This window comes from Coturnix japonica, chromosome 2 (assembly GCF_001577835.2).
Source record: "Coturnix japonica isolate 7356 chromosome 2, Coturnix japonica 2.1, whole genome shotgun sequence".
Classification (NCBI taxonomy): Eukaryota; Metazoa; Chordata; class Aves; order Galliformes; family Phasianidae; genus Coturnix; species Coturnix japonica.
The window spans coordinates 114,846,487-114,864,790 of record NC_029517.1 but is presented as its reverse complement, the minus strand read 5'-3'; the positions used below and the strand labels follow the sequence as shown (position 1 = coordinate 114,864,790).

The following is an 18,304-nucleotide window of genomic DNA, read 5'->3' as shown; positions in this document are numbered from 1 at the left end:
TCCTCGTGGAAGCGCTGGGGCGGCCCTTTCCTTCTCTGCCGCCCCTCTCCCCGCTCCAGAGTGGTCTCGCCCGAGCGCCTGCGCTCTTTGGTGTATGGTGGTTGTGAGCGTGGTGCTGGTGATGCCCTGTGGGTGAGGTCAGCGTGGCGTCCGCTTTGCTCCCTCTGTCTCTTCGGCTCCACGGAGGTGGTTGATGGCCGTGTGGGTGCGGCAGGCCGCCCGCTGCGGCTGGCTGACGGCCTCCGGCTTACTAGGCCCGAGGAGCCGCAGCTGTGGGGCGGCCCCGCTGCCTGCGCTGCTCTCCGGCCTCAGGCTTCCACCGTGGAGGCTGAACGTGGCTGTAGGACGCTGTGCTCAGCCCTGCCGTGCTCAGCCCTGCCGTGCCAAGGGTGAGGCCTGCGCTCCCAGAAGCAGTTTGCCTGTAGCGGTAAAGCAGGAGCAAGCACCAGAGACAGTCTCTGACCTGAGCACAGCCAAGCTGTATGAAGGTAAGAGGCCTCAGGGAGACTTGAGTTCAGTGTTGCTATTGGCACTTCTTGTTTTCTTCTTAACTGAAGTCCATTCCACACTTTGTTCACATCTGCTGTCTGGTCTCTATCAGCATTCAGCATCAGTAAATGTCATTGGGTGCCACTTTTTTTCTCATGTGGAGGAATTCAGTGATGCATCTTTGCTTCATCCCACTTCGTCTGATGCAGTTTTGTCTGACTGCCTCTCTGCTGCCATCTGTCACATGGCAACAAAATGTACCAAAATGCCTGTGGGAAGGTGCAGCATTTCCTGCTGTACCACCAACATCCACCTCTGACATTGCAGGCCAACAGAATAAAATAGGAGGCATTACTTTCAGAGCAGCCCTCACATTTAGCTGACTTTCTTGCCTTCATTTGGTTTTAACCCCATGACTAACGTAGAATCCCTGCTGTAGCTCCATTGCATATAAACCCAAAATCCAAAGATAGAGCTAATCCAAATCAAGTTGTAATGTGCTGGGCTGGAACAGGTCCTTGAACACGTTTTGTTTTCATAACTATCTGCTGTGGGATGGGGGAAACCAGCCCAAAACAATTCACACAGCACTAAGGGTTGTTCCAGGGTAGGCAACAGGAGACAGCAAAGTGAAGAGCTGCTATAATGAGAAATGGTTGTCAAATTGTCTCCTGAGGGAAATGGATCTCCTTGATGTTGTCTGCCTCACTTCTCTCTGCTAAATGTTTGCAGAGTGGCTCTTTTTTTATATTCATATGTGAGTGAGGACATAAAAAAAAAATACTGTTATCTGAAAATAACACCGGTATGCTGAGGAAACGTGATGTGGAGTTATAAGGCAGTCTTATATGTTCAGATTCAGCTTTGAGCCCAGACAGCTTGGATCCTACGGAGCTTATTTTTGCGGTGGCTCAGAGCTGCAATTGAGACCTGTGTGTTTGTGCAGCTGGTTGTAGAAAAAGTGCAGCAGCAGATCTGCCAGATCAGCCACCTTATATGTCTCTGCACCTGCAGCACAGCTTGTTTATGTGCCAGATTTTGATCTGCAGGCACATTTACTGTTGTGCAAGTATGTGGAGCAACATGCCCAGTTGGCAGTATGTAATGAGAAAGACACAGCTTATTTTTTTTTTATTATGATTTATTAATTTGAGATCTGTTTCATGATAAGAAGTTTAAAAAACTTTGAAGCGGGGAAAAAAAAAAAGTGCATCTGTGGTATGAGAATGAATCGTAGTCTATATTGATCCTGAAAGGAAATGCATCATATCCATATTGACTTCTGGTGAGCTCTTATTATTTAAGATGTAAGTGTTGCTGAAAATGTTTTATTGTGCTTTTCTTGCTCAGGCTTTAAAGGGGCAAGAGTTAAAACAGTTGAATTAGTCTATGCAACTCTTCTTAGCTCAAATTCTTTAGCTGTCAGAGGTGGTGGTAGTCAGCAGCCATTTGTAATGGGTAAGACATGGTCACACAACTGGAGTTGGCTGTGAAATACCTTGAAAGTTAAAAACAACTGCAGTTCAAGTACTGTATTCAGAAGACAATGGACCTACCAGGTAATTAAAAATAATTGTTCCAGTAGCTTTTGGTCTGGATGTGATCAGGCAAAAATGCATCTGGGAAGACAAGAAGCCTTTTTCAGTAATGTGATATGATCTGTTGTCTACAGTGATGAAGCTGGGAGGCTGATGGCAGCCTTGCTGGGCGTTTGGCTCAGATTTAGCCTTATGAGCAAGATCTGATGGACAGTGACAAGGAAATGTCACAGAGGCAAAAACTGGGAGCAGAGTCTTTTTGCATGTGCTTTTAAATAACAGTAGATGAGCTGTTCATTTCTAGCAAGATGTTCTTGCATTTTGAAATGGATTTGAGGAGATCTCCATAGCATTTGAGGGGAGTGGTTTTGTCAATCACTTTATCTTCTGTATTTATTTCTAAGACTGGGATGATGTTCCACCTTCATCTGCTTTGGAGGAGATTTCTGAGGAAGAAGCTGTGAAGATCATTGCTGATCCAATTCTTCCCCCTCAGTCTTCCACACTTCGAGATTATGTTGATCACTCAGAAACCCTGACCAAGCTTGTCCATTTAGGTATGTGTGATTTGGTTTACATGTTTTCTGTGTGCCTGGAGCTTTGGAGGTTCTGCATGCAGGTTTGTATTTTGATCTAATTGGTAGCTTTGTAAACTTGAAAATTTCAGGCTGTAGAAACGATGACCAGTAAGAAGGGCAGTAAGATATTATGCAGGGTGAATGGAAAAAGACAGGTAGTCACCTGCATGACTTACTGCAATGCTTTATTAATTGAAAACAAGGCTGTTCTTTAATGTGTCTCCCAGAGCTTGTGGAAATAGGGAGCTTTTTCTGTAACTTGCCTAACTCCATTGATCTTTTATTTTTGCCTGGGTAAGGATATTTTACTTTGCTGGGAAAGTTACTGCAGCTCTCCATCCTAAGAAGGAAGGAGAATGGTTGCTATGCAGAACCATGGAACTGGGACACAGTAGACTGAAAAGGAAAGGAGAGAGAGCACCTTCCTTTGATCAAAAAGCATTTGAACTGTGCAAAAAGAATAGTGGATTCGTGGTTGCTGCTGCCTTCCTTGTTTCACAAAGTTTAAGGAATCCTAGAAAAAGGTTGGTAAAAACGTATTTGAGAGGGAGAAATCTGGCCCTGTCCAATAAGAATTTGCTATGTGTGAGTCACACACCAGAGGCACTTCACTGCGAAATTGTCCCCTTTCCTTGTGTAATGGAATTAGTTCCTTGTACATATTTCTGTGCAACAAGACAGGTCTCTGCATGTGATACATACTAGCATGCTCCATTTCTCACATGTGGGATTCACTGGAGATGTCTCCCTTTAGAAAGAGTCTGAAAACAATCTGCTTGTTTTATCTGGAACATTTCCATAATATACAATCTTAGTGTGTTGAGCAAGGTATGCTAATCAAGAGGAGCATAAAATAAAACATATTACTCCTTAGAAGCTTCAGCGTGACTTTCTGAAACACTTATAGGAAAACAGATCTGTGTTTAACTATAACGGTCTCTCATTTTATTTGTTGTAGGAGTTGACTTATCTCAAGTGGAGAAACGTCAGAAGGCAGGTCAACTCTTACTGACCTTGGACTTTGAAAAAGATATAACTAAAATACTTCTGTTTCTGAAGGATGTGGGTATAGAAGACAATCAACTGGGACCATTCCTGACCAAAAATCCATACATCCTTGGTGAAGATGTGGAAGCTCTAGAAACCAGGTATGCCTTTAAAGTATCAACAGGGTGCTGAGGCCCTAGGGTTGAAGTTTCCCAATTGGCTTAAGCTTGTCTGAACGTGTGCTGCTGCCACTTATATTCAGCTCCTGGCTCCACGTTCCTTTCCCATCAGTCAGTATTAACACACGGTGGTGGTGTCAAAAATCAAGTCAACACTCTGATCCATTTGAAAACTGACCATCATATCAAATTTAACTGCTTAAGTTTTCAGTCTGACTTAAAAAGATGTAAAGCCATATCTCCATAAAACGATGAGACGCATACTTCAGAAAGGAGAATAAACAGAAAAGACTGTCTCTTTTAGTAGCAACTTGGAATTTACTTACCACGGAGACTGCCCCTTGATTACATAGGCTCCAGAAGACACTGTATTCTGAATATAATAGCTACTTGACTGAAAGTAAGCACTAAAGAAATAAGATAAATGCATGTATATACTCCTTTTTCTCCAGAGGCATGATTTGAAAAGTGATAGGATTTGTGTTGGAAGTTATAACTGTGACTACCAATTTTGTTGGTTTTAGTGTTGTTTGAACCAAGCTGTTTAATAGTTCTACCTGTTCTCTGCCAACAGTGGAACATCCTCTTTATCAGTAATTATTTCATTAACAATTATTTGTCTGGTCAGTTCTAGAGATATGACATAACGGTGGTAACTGTGAATATACATTCACAGAAGTCTCATACAGTTGGGATTGTTAACTTTGGAGTATTGTTCCTAGAACTTTAAAGATGTCATTTCTATCTATGACAGGAAACACTTCACTTTTAAACAAAATCCTTCCTAAAATTAAACATACCAAATTAAAAATACTAAAGATATTTAAGATAATACATAGCAATATATTTTTTTCCTTAAAAAAAGAGTTCTTAGTTCTTCATTTATCCAAAGCATTTGAATATAGGTTTTGCCCATATATTTTTGTGCAAAAGTTCCTTGCCACAGTGCTGATGTGATGACTTGTAAATGTGTTCCAGTATTTCTCCTTGCTGGTTTATGGATAGAAACAGTTTCTCTTTATTCTTTTGTTTTACTGCTTCCTTCCAAATGTTTACAGGTGGGATACCATTAAATTATGAAGCATTCAAGGTACCAGCACCAAACTATACTGATCTATCTTGTAGCCATAGAGATTCTAGCTTTCTTTATTCAGCTGTATTTGCTTGTTGCCAATCTTTAGTGGGAGTTAGATTCTGAAATGGAGTGATTTAATTCTTCTGATCTATACTTTCATTAGGTGTATTGATTATAGACCAGAAAAACTACAGGAGGTGGACACTGAATGTCAAAAGTACCTCAAGGAGGCTTGCATTAATTGAACACTCACATACATGCATTTTTTGCTTTGTAAAGAACTCAAAATATCCTAGTATTTAGTATTACTTTAAAAACCTCTGTCTGCTTGGATTATGCAATAGCTTTCCAAGACTGAACTCCGACAGTACATCTTTATGGAAACAGGTATACTGGCATAGACTTGACTTTTTTCTTTTTTTCTTCTGTTCTTCCATTTGCTTATTCAGTAAGTGGCCTTTTAGAAACAGCAGGCAAAACTAACCTAGCTCATTTCCAGCAGTAGTCTTGATTGTCTGAGTTGCTTATGTTTCCAGAAGAGAGTAGGTTTTGCTATAGTAAACTCTGTAACGCACCTGTGAACTTAGAGTTGTTTTTCAGTGACTGTTCTGTGTCAGTCTGGGAGATTGAGGCTGAACAGAGCAAGCCAATTTCTTATACATATTCTACAGCTTGATTATTTTTTTTCCTGTAAGTCCATCTCAGATTGGCATTGATGAATGCCTTTCTGCTAACATTAAGGTAAGTGTTCTGCAGAGGCTGAACTTGTCTCAGCTGTCTTTTGAAAGCTGAGTATCACCTTTATATAAACACTCCATCGCAGATGGACATGGTATCCGTTACATCACTCTGGAATGTTTTATTGCTATGGATTCCACACTGCCAGGAAACAAAACACAAATTTTCATAGATTTGGCATTTGACTTCGGATAAACACTGTAAAAGTCAGAACATTCCATAATTCATAATAATTTGACAGTTGCAAATCAGTGTCTGCTCTGCAGCTGCACCAGATGCTTTGTTTTTAGGGTATTGTTAATGATGACTTAAAACTGTTAACATGCTACATAGAACTGCTGACCCCTGCAGTAAGAATGAGGGCTAACTTTAGTGCCAATTCGCACGAAGTTATCTTTAACCTTGCTCAGATTAAATTACTGTTATTTAATGGACTGTTTTCTACAGTCAGCTGATTACTATCTTGCTATCCCCCTTTTAAAATTCTTGCTTTTCCAGGTAGCACAGAAGTGCTTCAAGTGTGAATCTTAATGACTTGTTAACAGAAAATATAAGGAGAAGAGTCAGAACGACCAGAAGTTTGTTGGGTATTTTGACTGCTTACTTAGCTATGTTTTTAAGATGCTTGACAGACATAGCCTTGAAAAACAGAACAGAAGAAGTACAGCACAGCCAACCTGCAGCATCCAAAAAAAAATGAGATCAACTATGAAGGAATAAGCCTCTATTTTTGTGTCCTGTATTTCTCTCCCTTGTCTTCTCTTTTTGTCTCTGAAGGTGCTGTAGCCAGCAGTGTCAGTAGTGCCTGGAGACAAGGCTGCTACCCTTTGAGTTGAGATGCCTCCTTAGGAAGATTTGGTTCTCTGGAGCTTGTTCTTATGTCTGTTCTGTAGAGATTTTTGGCACATTGTGATCTAATTTCTGAAACTTTGTAGAAAGGGATATAGTGACTGGAAGGTATTTTTACTTCTTCTCTCAAAAAGATTTAATACAGCCTCTTCTTGTCCTACTCCAAGAGGAAGCATCATTTGCTGAATATCTGCTTCTGCAGAACATTCTGCAGTCTAGACAGTATCTCAATTGCTGTCAAATCAAATCAGTTCTTATATAACTAATTTTCATCTAACAACAATTCCTGACATTTCTGAATGTCTGTATTCAAAGCAGACCTCTTTAAATGGTTCTTTGTAAATGGTGATGTAAGGATAGGCAATAGCATATATAATTTTGGATCACCCAGGAAAGGTAGATGTCACAATCTAGTAATAAAGAAGAAATCCTTTATCCCTCTCAAAGGATCAGGGCTCATGCAGCACTTCAAAGGTGGCAGTCTCCAAATAGAGATATTTCCCTTGCAGCTGCCATCCCTTAAAGGTTGTTATGGAGGGGTGGACCCAGGATCTCCCCCTTCTGGCCAGACAAGTGAGTTGCTTCCACCTGTGCTCAGGGCTGGCTATGCCCCTTCACCAAGTGTTCATCCATTTGCCTCCCGCTTCCCTTTAGATATTTATAAACATTAATCAGATCTCTTTTCAGTCTTTCCCTAGGCTGAACAAACCCAGGTTACCCAGCCTTTCTTCTTACAGGAGATGCTCCAAGCCCTTTATCATTTTTGTGTCCCTCTGCTGAACTCCTTCTAGGAGATCCCTGTCTTTTTCAAACTGGGGAGCCCAGAACTGGACACAGTGTTCTAAATGTGACCTCACCAGGGCAGAACAGAGGGGGAGGATCATCTCTCTTGATCTGCTGGCCACATTAAAAATGCATCCCAGGATACCATTGGCCTTGGCCACAAGGGCACACTGCTGGCTTCTGATGTTCACCTTAATGTCCAGGTCCTTCTCTGCAGAGCTCCTCCAGCAGGTCAGCCCATAGCCTGTACTGCATGTGGTTATTCATCTCCATGTGCAAGACTTTACACTTGCTCTTCTTATACATAATCATGTTCCGCCCTGCGCAGCTCACCAGTCTATCCAGGTCTTGCTGAATGGCAGCACAGCCTTCCAGTGTGTCAGCCACTCCTCCCAGCTTTGTATCATCAGCAAACTTGCTGAGGGTGGACTCTATCCCTTCATCCAGGTCATTGATAAAGAGGTTGAACAAGACCAGGCCAAGTACTGATCCCTGGGGATCATGGCTAGTTACAGGCCTCCAAGTGTACTCTGTGCATCAAACTCAATGAAGTTAGGAAAAAAATAATCTGAGTTGGAAAGAAAGACAGTTCTGATAAATATAAAAGCTTTAGTCAGTTCCTTCACCTTTCTGACAAGCAGATGTTTTGTAACTAAAATACTTGGACCAGTGACTGAAAGTGGGGACCTATTGTAACAGAACAGCTGATTTAGGAATGTCTCTGGACAGTGTCTTTATAGGTGGCGTTGTGTGATATTTCTTCTGCAATGTTATTGGCAAAACGGAGATGCATGAGGTATATTACTCTGTTCTTTCAGCAGTAGAAATGGAATTCATTAAAATAGCAACAAGCTGTGTATATCTTCTTGTCTGTGTCCTATGATGATCTATTAATGTGTTTGTAATCTAGGAGGCAGGCTGGTAGTTAAATGTAGGTTAACATAGTTATCTGCTTAAGTACATCTGGAAGGAATTAAAATCTGTCTTCAGTATTGACATTCTGCTCTGAGGTTTATTTAACTTCTAATTAATTGGGAGGGATGGTATTTTGCTTTTATCATAACTGCAGATTTCCTTCTAATTATTTTTGGCAGAGTTGCATGTTAATGATAGAACATCTGTCCGTTTACAAGATATCACTGAGGAATTTAAACAAGTGCAGAATAAATGGAGGCAATAAAATTTTCATCACTGGATTTTATTTTGTTTTTGTTCTGTTTCTAGAGTGGCTTACCTAAAATCAAAAAAATTTGGTAATGCAGAAATTACTCAGATGGTCTCAAGAGCTCCATATTTGCTGTTGTTTTCAGTGGAAAGATTGGATAACAGGCTGGGTTTCTTCAAAAATGAACTTGGCCTCAGTGTAAAAAAGGTAAAAACTTTACTCTGAAGTCTTTAAGTACCTTGTCAGTGACATCTCTACAGCCTTAAAACATGAATACTTAGGTTTGTCATCACAAAGCTTAGTGACATTGCCCATGTAATGCAGAGAATTACAGGACTAATAATGTGATTTTAGCCTTCTAAAAAGGTAATAGGACATCTAATATTCCAAAAATCCTGAAGACTTTAATCATACAGTGCTTGAAGGTGATCTGCTGGTTGGATATTGTCAAACAAGCATGTGTGTACGCAGTTCTATTACTTGCGGTGATTCACAGAACGGAATGCTTTGCTGAAAACTGCATGCAGCTTTATAACTTTTGAGCAGATTCTCTCTTTTCTGTAACTGCAACATACTTAACAGCAAAAAATAGTCTATTCTCCAAATACAAATCAAACTAAACACTGTCATGTGCTCAGATTACCAAGAGTAATCTTTGAGACCGCTTCTGAGAGCACTACTACTACTATTTAGAAGCTTTAGCACCGTGCTTCGGGATTTTGACAAGAACTAGTATTTTAAGCTTCCTAGAATGAGTGGGCAGCATTAGTTGTTTCCTGCAGCAACTGGTGATTGCAATAAATGTCAACTTTCAAGTGGAATCTCGTGTTCTGCTGTTGGCTTCTTTAGCTAAACAGTCATAGCTGTCACAGTGCCTGTTCTTGGCCTTTCCAGGCTTCAGGTAAGAGATGTATGTAGAAAAGAGTTTAGTCCCTGCCTTGTACTTGGGGCAGATTACAAGTCATCCCATGACTCAGGAAGTGTGGAGAAACTTCTTGTGTTTCCATAATACAATGGTGTTAGTAGATCCTAAAGTAGACAGATAAAGTACTGCAGCTGAAAAATTCTATTAATAGCCTCTATCGGGTAGTGTTTTGCTTAACAAGAGAAACAACTCAGGCACAGAGAGAGAGAAAGGGCTCTTCAGTATGCTTTCTCCTGGGGAATGCTGCTACTGTGTCTTCCAGTCTGTTTTGTAGTGGTATATTTTTTGTTATCCAAATGAACGTGACATTTAATTTTGCATGAGGATTTAATTTATCAAAATGCAAAGAATTTACTCATTTTTGTATTAGAGTTTTGATGAAATGTAAGCGAAAGTTCATTTCTTTTCTAATTGCAAAATGAAGTTTTTCCCTTCGTGGATAGGTTTGTAGGCATGCTGTCATTAACAATCTTTCTTTTGTCTGTGGGTTTTTCCTAATTGCAGACAAAGGATCTGGTAATTCGTTTTCCTAGGCTGCTGACTGGCAAATTAGAGCCCGTAAAAGAGAATCTTCAGGTAAGCTTATTAGTAGATGTGAAAGCATATTCCCTATCCACATAGCTTAGGAGTTGATTGAAAATAAAATTCCCTGGAGAAGAATCCTGTACAAAAAGAGTTCCATGAAATAGTTTTGGGAGAGACAGAAAATAATTGAGCGTTTTGTCAAACAGCTTCTTTTCCTCTATGGTTTGCAAGCATGCAGCATACTTGGAGCAATGTCTTGTTCTGTCTTCTATTCTGATGTAGGTTAGAAACTTCATCTGACTCCCGTCCTGCCAAAAGTTGCTAGCCGATGACACAAATTGTTGCCCATTCCTTTACAACGAGTGAAAAATAGAGTTTGTTCCTTGGGCTTTTTAGGTCTTTGGTTGTGGGGTTTTTTTTCTTATTTTCTTCTTAATTACGATGGGTTTTTGCTAACTCATTTTGTTTATGAAGATTTAGGAGGAAGAAATGTGGTTTTGATTATTTTCCTCTTGGCAGGTAGCTAGTGTGCCAAAATGTGCATTTGACACCTATTGTCTGATAGCAGATGGTCATTATTAACAACTGTTGGGTAAATAACTTTAAACCCACAGGGACTCCTTTCCCCTTTGAAAATGGAACTATGTATTGGTTTAATTACTGTGCTGTAAAGCTGGCTAGGCCAAACAGCATGATGCAGTCTAACAATTTGAGAAATCCCATTCTCCTATAATGCATAACTATGAATTAAAATATGTAATTTTTCAGATGGACTCACCACTCTGAAGCCATTAAGCGCTGGGAGTCTTGCAATCTGAAATGTGTGTGTGGCAAGGGTGGAGACTGGAAAGTAGCAGACTGTTCCAATTAATAGTGCTTTCTTTTTAATGAACATTGTTTCCACAGGCTGGGAAGTCAATATATTACAATGAATGCGTTTTTTGAGACTTTCAGTTCTTGGTAACTATCTTTTGTCTACCTACAAGGAAGCGTAAAGTGTAGCATTCCATTCCAGAACTAACTCTGCAGTGGAGTTGGTTTCTCCATTGGTTTAACACCAGGTCATAGTTTGAGTTGTAATTCTTAATGTAATAAGCTTCCCCTGCCAACTCAGATCTGTGGAAAACACCTCTGTAGTGCAAATACGTCTCTTCATATGTGAATGCTGTCTTACTTGGTTAGTTTTTCTATGATAGGCAAATATTTATAAAGCAGATCAAAAAGAATCAGGAGTTGGAAGACCTGATTTCAGTCATCTTTGGAAGCAATTGCCAAAAGTATCTTAAAAGGTATTTTCAAAACCCAGATTCCAGACCCTTCACTCTGCATTTGCCAGGGAGTCCTGGAAAAGAGCTTTAGTGTTGTCACACCAAACTGGACAAACAAAAAGCATCATCTTTTTGCCAGCTGTGAAGACAAACCTGAGTTGGATTTCAAAGTCTGCTTTATGTTGACTGGCAAGCATAAAAACTTCATGATTGAAAGCAAGCTCCTTGTAAATGTCACATTTGGATAGAAGAAGTGGCTGAATTATGAGATGCTTGGATGCTAAACTCCTTTATCAACAACTCTGAACTGCTTGCTGCCTGCATGCTGGGAGAAATTCTCACAGCTTTATTGAAAAAATGTGTTTTATTTTCCTGTTGAGGAATGATAATTAAAGTCAAGGCAGGCTTTGAAAAAGACATCTTACTTTAGATGTGAACCAACTGCAAAATGAACTGAACAAAGTGCATGTTCTGCACAGCTCTTTCAGTAGACTTCAGTTTAGAATTGAAATTATAGTCCCTAATATAAAAAGAAATATGACTTGAATACATTAGCAAAAGAAATAACACATAAACAAAAGTAGTCACTTTGATTACTGTGTTTTACTGGATTCAACAGCTCCACAATGAAAAAGCTCTTTTGGAAGTCTGGTATTGGAAGTGATGAAAAACTCTCAGGGGATAATTTTTATGCTTGTAACTGCCATGCGTTCTGAGATACAAGTGTTTTTTGGTTCACATCTCAGACAAACTGAAAAGTAGGTAGCATTCACACAGTGATCTAAATTTCAAGAATGCTCCATAAACAAATTATACTTTAATTCAGGGTGATAAACAGTTCACACTCCCTGACTTCAAAGGACTAGATTATTATGGATTGCATTCATATTTCTGTGTAGTAAAACATAGAATAATTTTACATTGGTTTATTTCACCGGCATGTTAAAACAAGCTAACTTTGTTGTATCTGACTTTAGAATGTTATTCTCTTTTTCAGGTTTGTCTGGTTGAGTTTGGTTTTCAACGTAATGAAATTCAGCAGATTGCATTTAAAACCCCCAAGATTTTAACAGCGAGTAAAAAGAGACTCAGACGGACATTTGACTACCTGCACAACATAATGGGCATTCCCCACAACATGCTTACTCGCTTTCCTCAGGTGAGATGTTAACCTAAACTGTAGGTGCTATTTGCACGGTCTAATTCATTTCACCATCATTTTCACACCTTTTTGTAACAAACCATAGAATCATAGAATTACCAAGGTTGGAAAAGACTTTGAAGATCATCAAGTCAAACCGCAGCCTAACCAGTACCCTAACTCTAACAATCCTCTGCTAAATCATATCCCTGAGCACCCACATCCAAACAGCTCTTAAACACATCCAGGGATGGTGATTCAACCACCTCCCTGGGTTGATGTCTTCAAGACAGATGTTGCTGTGCAAGAGAAGACAAGGTTTCTCAAGGATTTCTCAAATGTATGTTTTCTGAACTACTGGTTTGATGAAAGTGGAGGCTCACTGTATGCAGGACATACTCTATTTATATGTGACTTTTACTCTAATTGAGTTAACTTCTATTGGCAAGTCAACTATTGTTGTGTATTGACTAAAAAGCATAAGTTGTATGGGGCAAAATATGACTTCTCTTCTGGATTTTGATTACTTATCTTATTATGAGCTACATCTACCATTACCTAACACTGATGCTTGCTGTATCTCCAGTTTGAATCTCGCTTTTGTTTTACTTGACCTGTACGTGATCACAAGCCTTGTTCACTACTTTCTCAGTTATGTTGTTGTGGCTTTGTGGTTCTTCACCTTGTTATTTTTGTTCCTTTTGTTTGGAAGAGAAAGCGGAGAGTTTCTTCCATTCCATGTTTTTGGGAAGCCAAAACAGCAGCCATCTTCTCTCTCCCATCCTCAAAAGTCAGGAGTTTCAGGACAGGGCTAGGGCAATTCAGTTTCTATATATTATGGCCATTAGTGCATTCTCAAGTGCATGCTTATCTCCATCTGTTACTGCTTCTCTAATACTAAAAATATGATGCTTCTATGCTCCAGTTAATGGCCATTTCCCCTTGTCCTGTCCCCACAGACCACTGGGAAGAGCTTGGCCATGTCCCTTTGACTCCCTGTCTTCACTTTGGCTGTGATTGTGATTGCACAAATTATACCATATAGCTAACTTAAATAAGCATACTAAGTATCATGCTGGAGAGTTATATCACTGATTTCCCTGGTTTATGTATTTCAGTATGTAATATTGAAACAGTTATCTAGAATTTAAATCATTTGCATATAGATACAAACTACGTGATGGTTGACAAAATCAACGAGGAAAGATGTAAATTATGTGTTTTCTTGCACCAGTTTGTCTGAAGAATGTTTTATTTTAGATCCATCTGAGTCTGAAATTTAGACTACTTAAAAGATTCTCTTCTGTGATTTTAGGGTTCTTTCTTTCTTCCTTTCTTAGGTTTTCAACTCAAGGCTGTTACGAATCAAAGAGAGACACATGTTTCTTATATTCTTGGGAAGAGCCCAGTATGACCCAACACAACCCAGCTACATCTCTCTGGACCAGCTCGTGTCTTTACCTGATGAGGTGTTTTGTACAGAGATTGCCAAAACGTCTATGCAGGACTTTGAAAAATTCTTAAAAACGATTTAATTCTTAACACACGTTGAAAGGAATAGAAACAAGTTAAAAGAAAAAATAAACATTTTTAAAAACTGCTTCCTTTCAAGGTCTCAACTTCCTTATTGTCTAAGAATTAATTACATCCTACGGGTGTTTCATAAGTAAAGGCCTGCCCCCATCACCGCCCCGTTCACGCCGCGCCTTCTGCGCATGCGCCAGCGCTGCGCCGCCATTGACGCAGCGTCCCCCAGCAGGCAGTGCGCCGCGCCGAGGTCAAGATGGCGGCGAGGGCAACGGGTGAGGAGACGGGGGGTTCGCGATGGGGGCGGCTGCGGCGCAGGGCTCTTCACATCGGGCTTGTCTTCGTCCTGTCGTCCTTCCCGCGGCTGTGGAGGGGCTGCAGGCCGGGGTGGGGTGTTAGGGACGCGTTGGGCGCCGTGTGTCCTTGGCTTGTGTCGTCTCTTTGCGACCTCTGTCCCTACCTTCCCTGAGCTTGTCCTTCAGCTCGGGCCTCTGTGGGGCTGAGGGGCTCGGAGGCGATAGGAAGGAGCTTTCTGTAAGGCCTCGGGCTCCTTTGTCCTGCCCGAGTGCTGGCGTTGCTCTCTGTCCCTTAGTGATGTTTCTTCTTCTTCTAGGGGAGGGCCTGGAGCATTTCCCCTATGAGGAGAGACTTAGGGAACTGGGTCTGTGTAGCCTTAAGAAAAGAAGGCTGAGAAGGGACTTGATCCATGTTTATAAATACCTGAGGTGTGGGAGCCATAGTGGTGAGGCTGGTCTCTTTTCAGTAGTGCGTGGGGATAGGACTAGGGGTAATGGGTTGAAAGTACAGCATAGGAAGTTCTGCACGAATGTGCGCAATAACTTCTTTACAGTGAGGGTGACGGAGCACTGGAACAGGCTGCCCAGGGAGATGGTGGAGTCTCCTTCTCTGGAGATATTCAAGACCCACCTGGACGTCTACCTGTGTGACATGATGTAGGGAGCCTGCTTTGGCAGGGGGGTTGGACTTGATGATCTCCAGAGATCCCTTCCAACCCCTACAATTATGTGTGATTCTGTGATTCTCAGGTCCTAAAGCTTGGGAGTATGAGGTGTGATAACTGATTAGAAAAGCCTGATAGCAGAGCACTGCTCTTAGCTCAGTTAAGAGTAGTGGAGCTTGAGCTATAAGTTCAAGTGGTGCCTTACTGCTTCTGAAAGAGGTTGACACATATTTGCATGCCTTTGTAGTGGTGTGGGATGCTGAATTTTATGCTTTTCTCCAACTGATGACAGTTGTTTTTAGTTTCAGGAGGTGGCCGCCTGATGGACAGGCTTCGAAAGTGGTACTATAATGCAGCTGGATTCAACAAATACGGTAAGTACTTCACTGGGCCTTAAAGCTTTTCAAATATAACAATCCTCATAGCAGGACATGGGGAAATGGTTTTAAGTTAAAAGAGGGAAGATTTAGGTTGGATGTTAGGGGGAAGTTCTTCACTAGGAGAGTGGTTAGGCCCTGGAACAGGCTGCCCAGGGAGGTTGTGGATGCCCCGTCCTTGGAGGTGTTCAAGGCCAGGTTGGACGGGGCCCTGGGCAACCTGATCTAGTAAATGTGTATGTTTGGTGGCCCTGCCAGGCAGGGGGGTTGGAACTACATGATCCTTGCGGTCCCTTCCAACCCAGGTCATTCTGTGATTCTGTGGTTATGGTTGGTAACCGGTCAGTGTAAGCATTTTGATGTGTTGTTTTATCAGTATTAGCTGCTACATTTATTTGTGGAAATAAGTTAGAAAAAAATGACTTCCTTTATTTCTGTATTTCCTTTCCTTTTCTGTGAAATGCCTCTTAACAGTTAAAGTCAGGCTGGAGCTGTTGAAGTCACTTCTGGAAAACAATTCTGAAAGACTGATTCTTTTTTTTCCTACAAAGTCAATTGCATGCATTGCTATTTGCTAACCTTATTAGCTTCCCAAATGCTACCACTAAAAATGAAGAGATTGATGCTAATAGCAGTCAGTCTAACTGGGATATTTGTGCAAAGTGTTCAATCTGCAAAAAAGGATTTAGTCTCTAGCCTAATTTATGGTCAAGTAACTGTAAAAGTGATGTTCCTATAAGTAAAGGAGATTACAAGAAATTGATAGTATCGTACTTAATTTGTCCATTGTTATTACGGAGCTTGTTTCAGCATCTGTGCTGTGACTGATCGTGATAGATTCAGCTTTTAAATCTCATACATAGACTGCCATCTGAAATGCAAGGATATAAAATAGAGCAGAAATCCACGCTCAGATCTGTATATCTGATGAAACACATAGAATCAAACATCCATTTTCCATATTCTTTCTTAGGCAAAGGAGCAAAAGCAAATACGTGAAAGTAAATATTCACAGTTCTATTCTCTATGAGGAATTAGTGTTTCTCATAGATTTGTCTGGGTTTTTTCCTTATATTTTTGCATTTGAAGTGTTATGCCCAAATTAAAGAACATCTTTGTTAGGTCTTGAGTCTTATTTAGGAGCATCTATTCAGTGATACTGTGAAAATATTTTTGATACAGGATTAATGCGAGATGATACGTTGTATGAAGATGAAGATGTAAAAGAAGCACTGAAAAGACTTCCAGAGGATCTTTACAATGAAAGAATGTTTCGCATAAAGAGAGCACTTGATTTAAGCTTGAAACATCGGATCCTTCCGAAAGAACAGTGGGTAAAATATGAAGAGGTGAGTGTGCTGAGTGTTCTCAAATAGCTCTTAATGCCAGGACTGTGATCAGGTTTGGGGACATGGAATCTCTATGAAGAGGTGCATGCTTACATGTTATTTAAAATAAGTAAATCAGTGTGTGTTCTATAAAATACCTTTGAATAACATTGTGTTGATATTCTGATTAAAAGTCTGGATCTTAATGGAAATTCAGATGCTTTATTCAAGATGACAAAAGCTTAAACTACAGCTCAAAACTATAGAACTCTTGTCTTCAGATGAAATATTTCCTTACCTCACAGCTTAGATTACCCTTAAGCAACCTTTTTATTATAATAAGCGTCTTACTTGTAGTATGACAACCAAATCAAACAAAATCTGCCTTTTTGGCTGTAGCTAGAATGTTTCTTTGCTGTGGAGAACTCACAGGTTTGTCCATTTCATCTTTCTCCAAGTATAGGGCAGAGAGGAATCTTGCCACTAAACTTTGGACTGGAAGATAACACAAGAGCTTTAATTTCCTCCTAGAAGCAGAAGCTGTTCCTTGTGTTATTGGTCATATTTTGCTGCATTGACTATTTGATTGCATGTGTTGATTGAACAGCAGTTTGATTAGCAACTGAACACAGTCACACTGAACACAGGTGTCCTATTGAATCTGTTTGCAGTGCTCTTTAAAGCTTAAGTAGAAAATAAGTTTCTTTCGTGCAAATATTATTTTACGCGGACCTGATGAAATTAAAGTGGATCTTGCTCATTTGGATACCTGTCAAAAAAGCAAAACAAGAAAAAACAAAAACAACTCCGTGTTATTTCTGAAGCTGAAAGCATCATTTTATTTGATAATGCTGTTGAGGCATTAGGAATTAGAAGTGGTTACATTAGGGAATTTGTCTTGCAGACCTGACAAGACTTGGCAGATACTAAGTCTCTCATTTCAGAATGAGTAATGTGATTCTTTTTTTCCCTTTTTTCCTTTTTTAACCCCCAATCTCTTCCACTCCATAGATTGCTTTTTAGTCAGGTCTGAGAAAGAATGAGAGAGAGGTGATCTGCAGGAATGGTTTGAGTCATTTCTGGGCCTCCCTTTTAAATACAAGCATATTGAAATGTGGTTTTTTTTCTTTTTTTCAGGATAAGCCTTATCTTGAACCGTACCTAAAAGAAGTAATTCGTGAACGACTTGAAAGAGAAGCATGGAACAAGAAATAACTATTGAACTACTTCATGCAAACAGCCACATCTTTCTAAAAGTTTGGTTATTCGAGTCTTCAGGGAAGAGCATGTAAGGCTGAAGGAATACTTGTTTCAGCTTGTTCACTGAGTCTGTTCGTCCAACTAAAATAAACATGTCAAAGTATAAAATCTCTTGGGAAGACTTCTTTAAAAATGTTAGCAAGCTAACATTCAGATCTTTCCTATGAGCATATACATTACACATTAGCTTAATGGTATGTAGACTTTATTCCAGCTTCTTGATTCTTACTCCTTTCATAGTACAGCTGTTTCCTGTAGTTGGAGGGTTAGGAAGGGAACACCCAGAATTGCTGGTTAAGTTGTTAGCTTAAAAAAGGAGGTGCTATTTCTTTCATCTCTTCTCCCCGGAGGTGAGAATACAGGGCCAGTGCTTGTGTTGTGTTGCAGTAGTGACAAATGGAAATGGTTCCTTAACCATAAAATCGAGGAATATTTCTCTAGCTTTTTATACTGTATGTGATGCTAAAGCATAAAAGATGATTTTCATATAAATCTTAGTATCTGTCTCATTTCAGCTTATGATATTCTTATAAATGATAGAAGTGCTATGCTAATGTGCTTTCTGCAGTATAATTAACTTCCCATTTCTATTTTTTATTAGCCTAGAGGAT

The 18,304-nt window shown here is 40.1% G+C and overlaps 2 protein-coding genes across 2 annotated transcripts; both read left to right on the top strand.

The window, feature by feature from the left end:
• The first annotated feature begins 42 nt into the window (after positions 1-42).
• Positions 43-13,840, top strand: MTERF3 (mitochondrial transcription termination factor 3). Its single transcript, XM_015855910.1, has 7 exons — positions 43-488; positions 2,432-2,584; positions 3,564-3,753; positions 8,441-8,588; positions 9,811-9,882; positions 12,097-12,258; positions 13,581-13,840. Exons 1-7 carry the CDS (start codon positions 194-196, stop codon positions 13,773-13,775), a joined length of 1,215 nt encoding a protein of 404 aa, XP_015711396.1. The 5' UTR covers positions 43-193; the 3' UTR covers positions 13,776-13,840.
• Positions 13,841-13,937: 97 nt separating this feature from the next.
• On the top strand, positions 13,938-17,803 carry LOC107310358 (cytochrome b-c1 complex subunit 7). Its single transcript, XM_015855911.2, has 4 exons — positions 13,938-14,042; positions 15,031-15,102; positions 16,288-16,454; positions 17,571-17,803. Exons 1-4 carry the CDS (start codon positions 14,024-14,026, stop codon positions 17,646-17,648), a joined length of 336 nt encoding a protein of 111 aa, XP_015711397.1. The 5' UTR covers positions 13,938-14,023; the 3' UTR covers positions 17,649-17,803.
• The last annotated feature ends 501 nt before the right edge of the window (positions 17,804-18,304 follow it).

What these genes read in the sequence shown, in the direction of transcription:
- MTERF3 (XM_015855910.1), top strand. Translation starts at nt 194, where the DNA reads ATGGCCGTGTGGGTGCGGCAGGCCGCCCGCTGCGGCTGGCTGACGGCC. An exon ending in GACCAAGCTTGTCCATTTAG is followed by an intron (nt 2,585 to 3,563) that starts GTATGTGTGATT and finishes TATTTGTTGTAG; the next exon opens with GAGTTGACTTATCTCAAGTG. An exon ending in TTGGCCTCAGTGTAAAAAAG is followed by an intron (nt 8,589 to 9,810) that starts GTAAAAACTTTA and finishes TCCTAATTGCAG; the next exon opens with ACAAAGGATCTGGTAATTCG.
- LOC107310358 (XM_015855911.2), top strand. An exon ending in AGCTGGATTCAACAAATACG is followed by an intron (nt 15,103 to 16,287) that starts GTAAGTACTTCA and finishes TTTTTGATACAG; the next exon opens with GATTAATGCGAGATGATACG. An exon ending in AGTGGGTAAAATATGAAGAG is followed by an intron (nt 16,455 to 17,570) that starts GTGAGTGTGCTG and finishes TCTTTTTTTCAG; the next exon opens with GATAAGCCTTATCTTGAACC.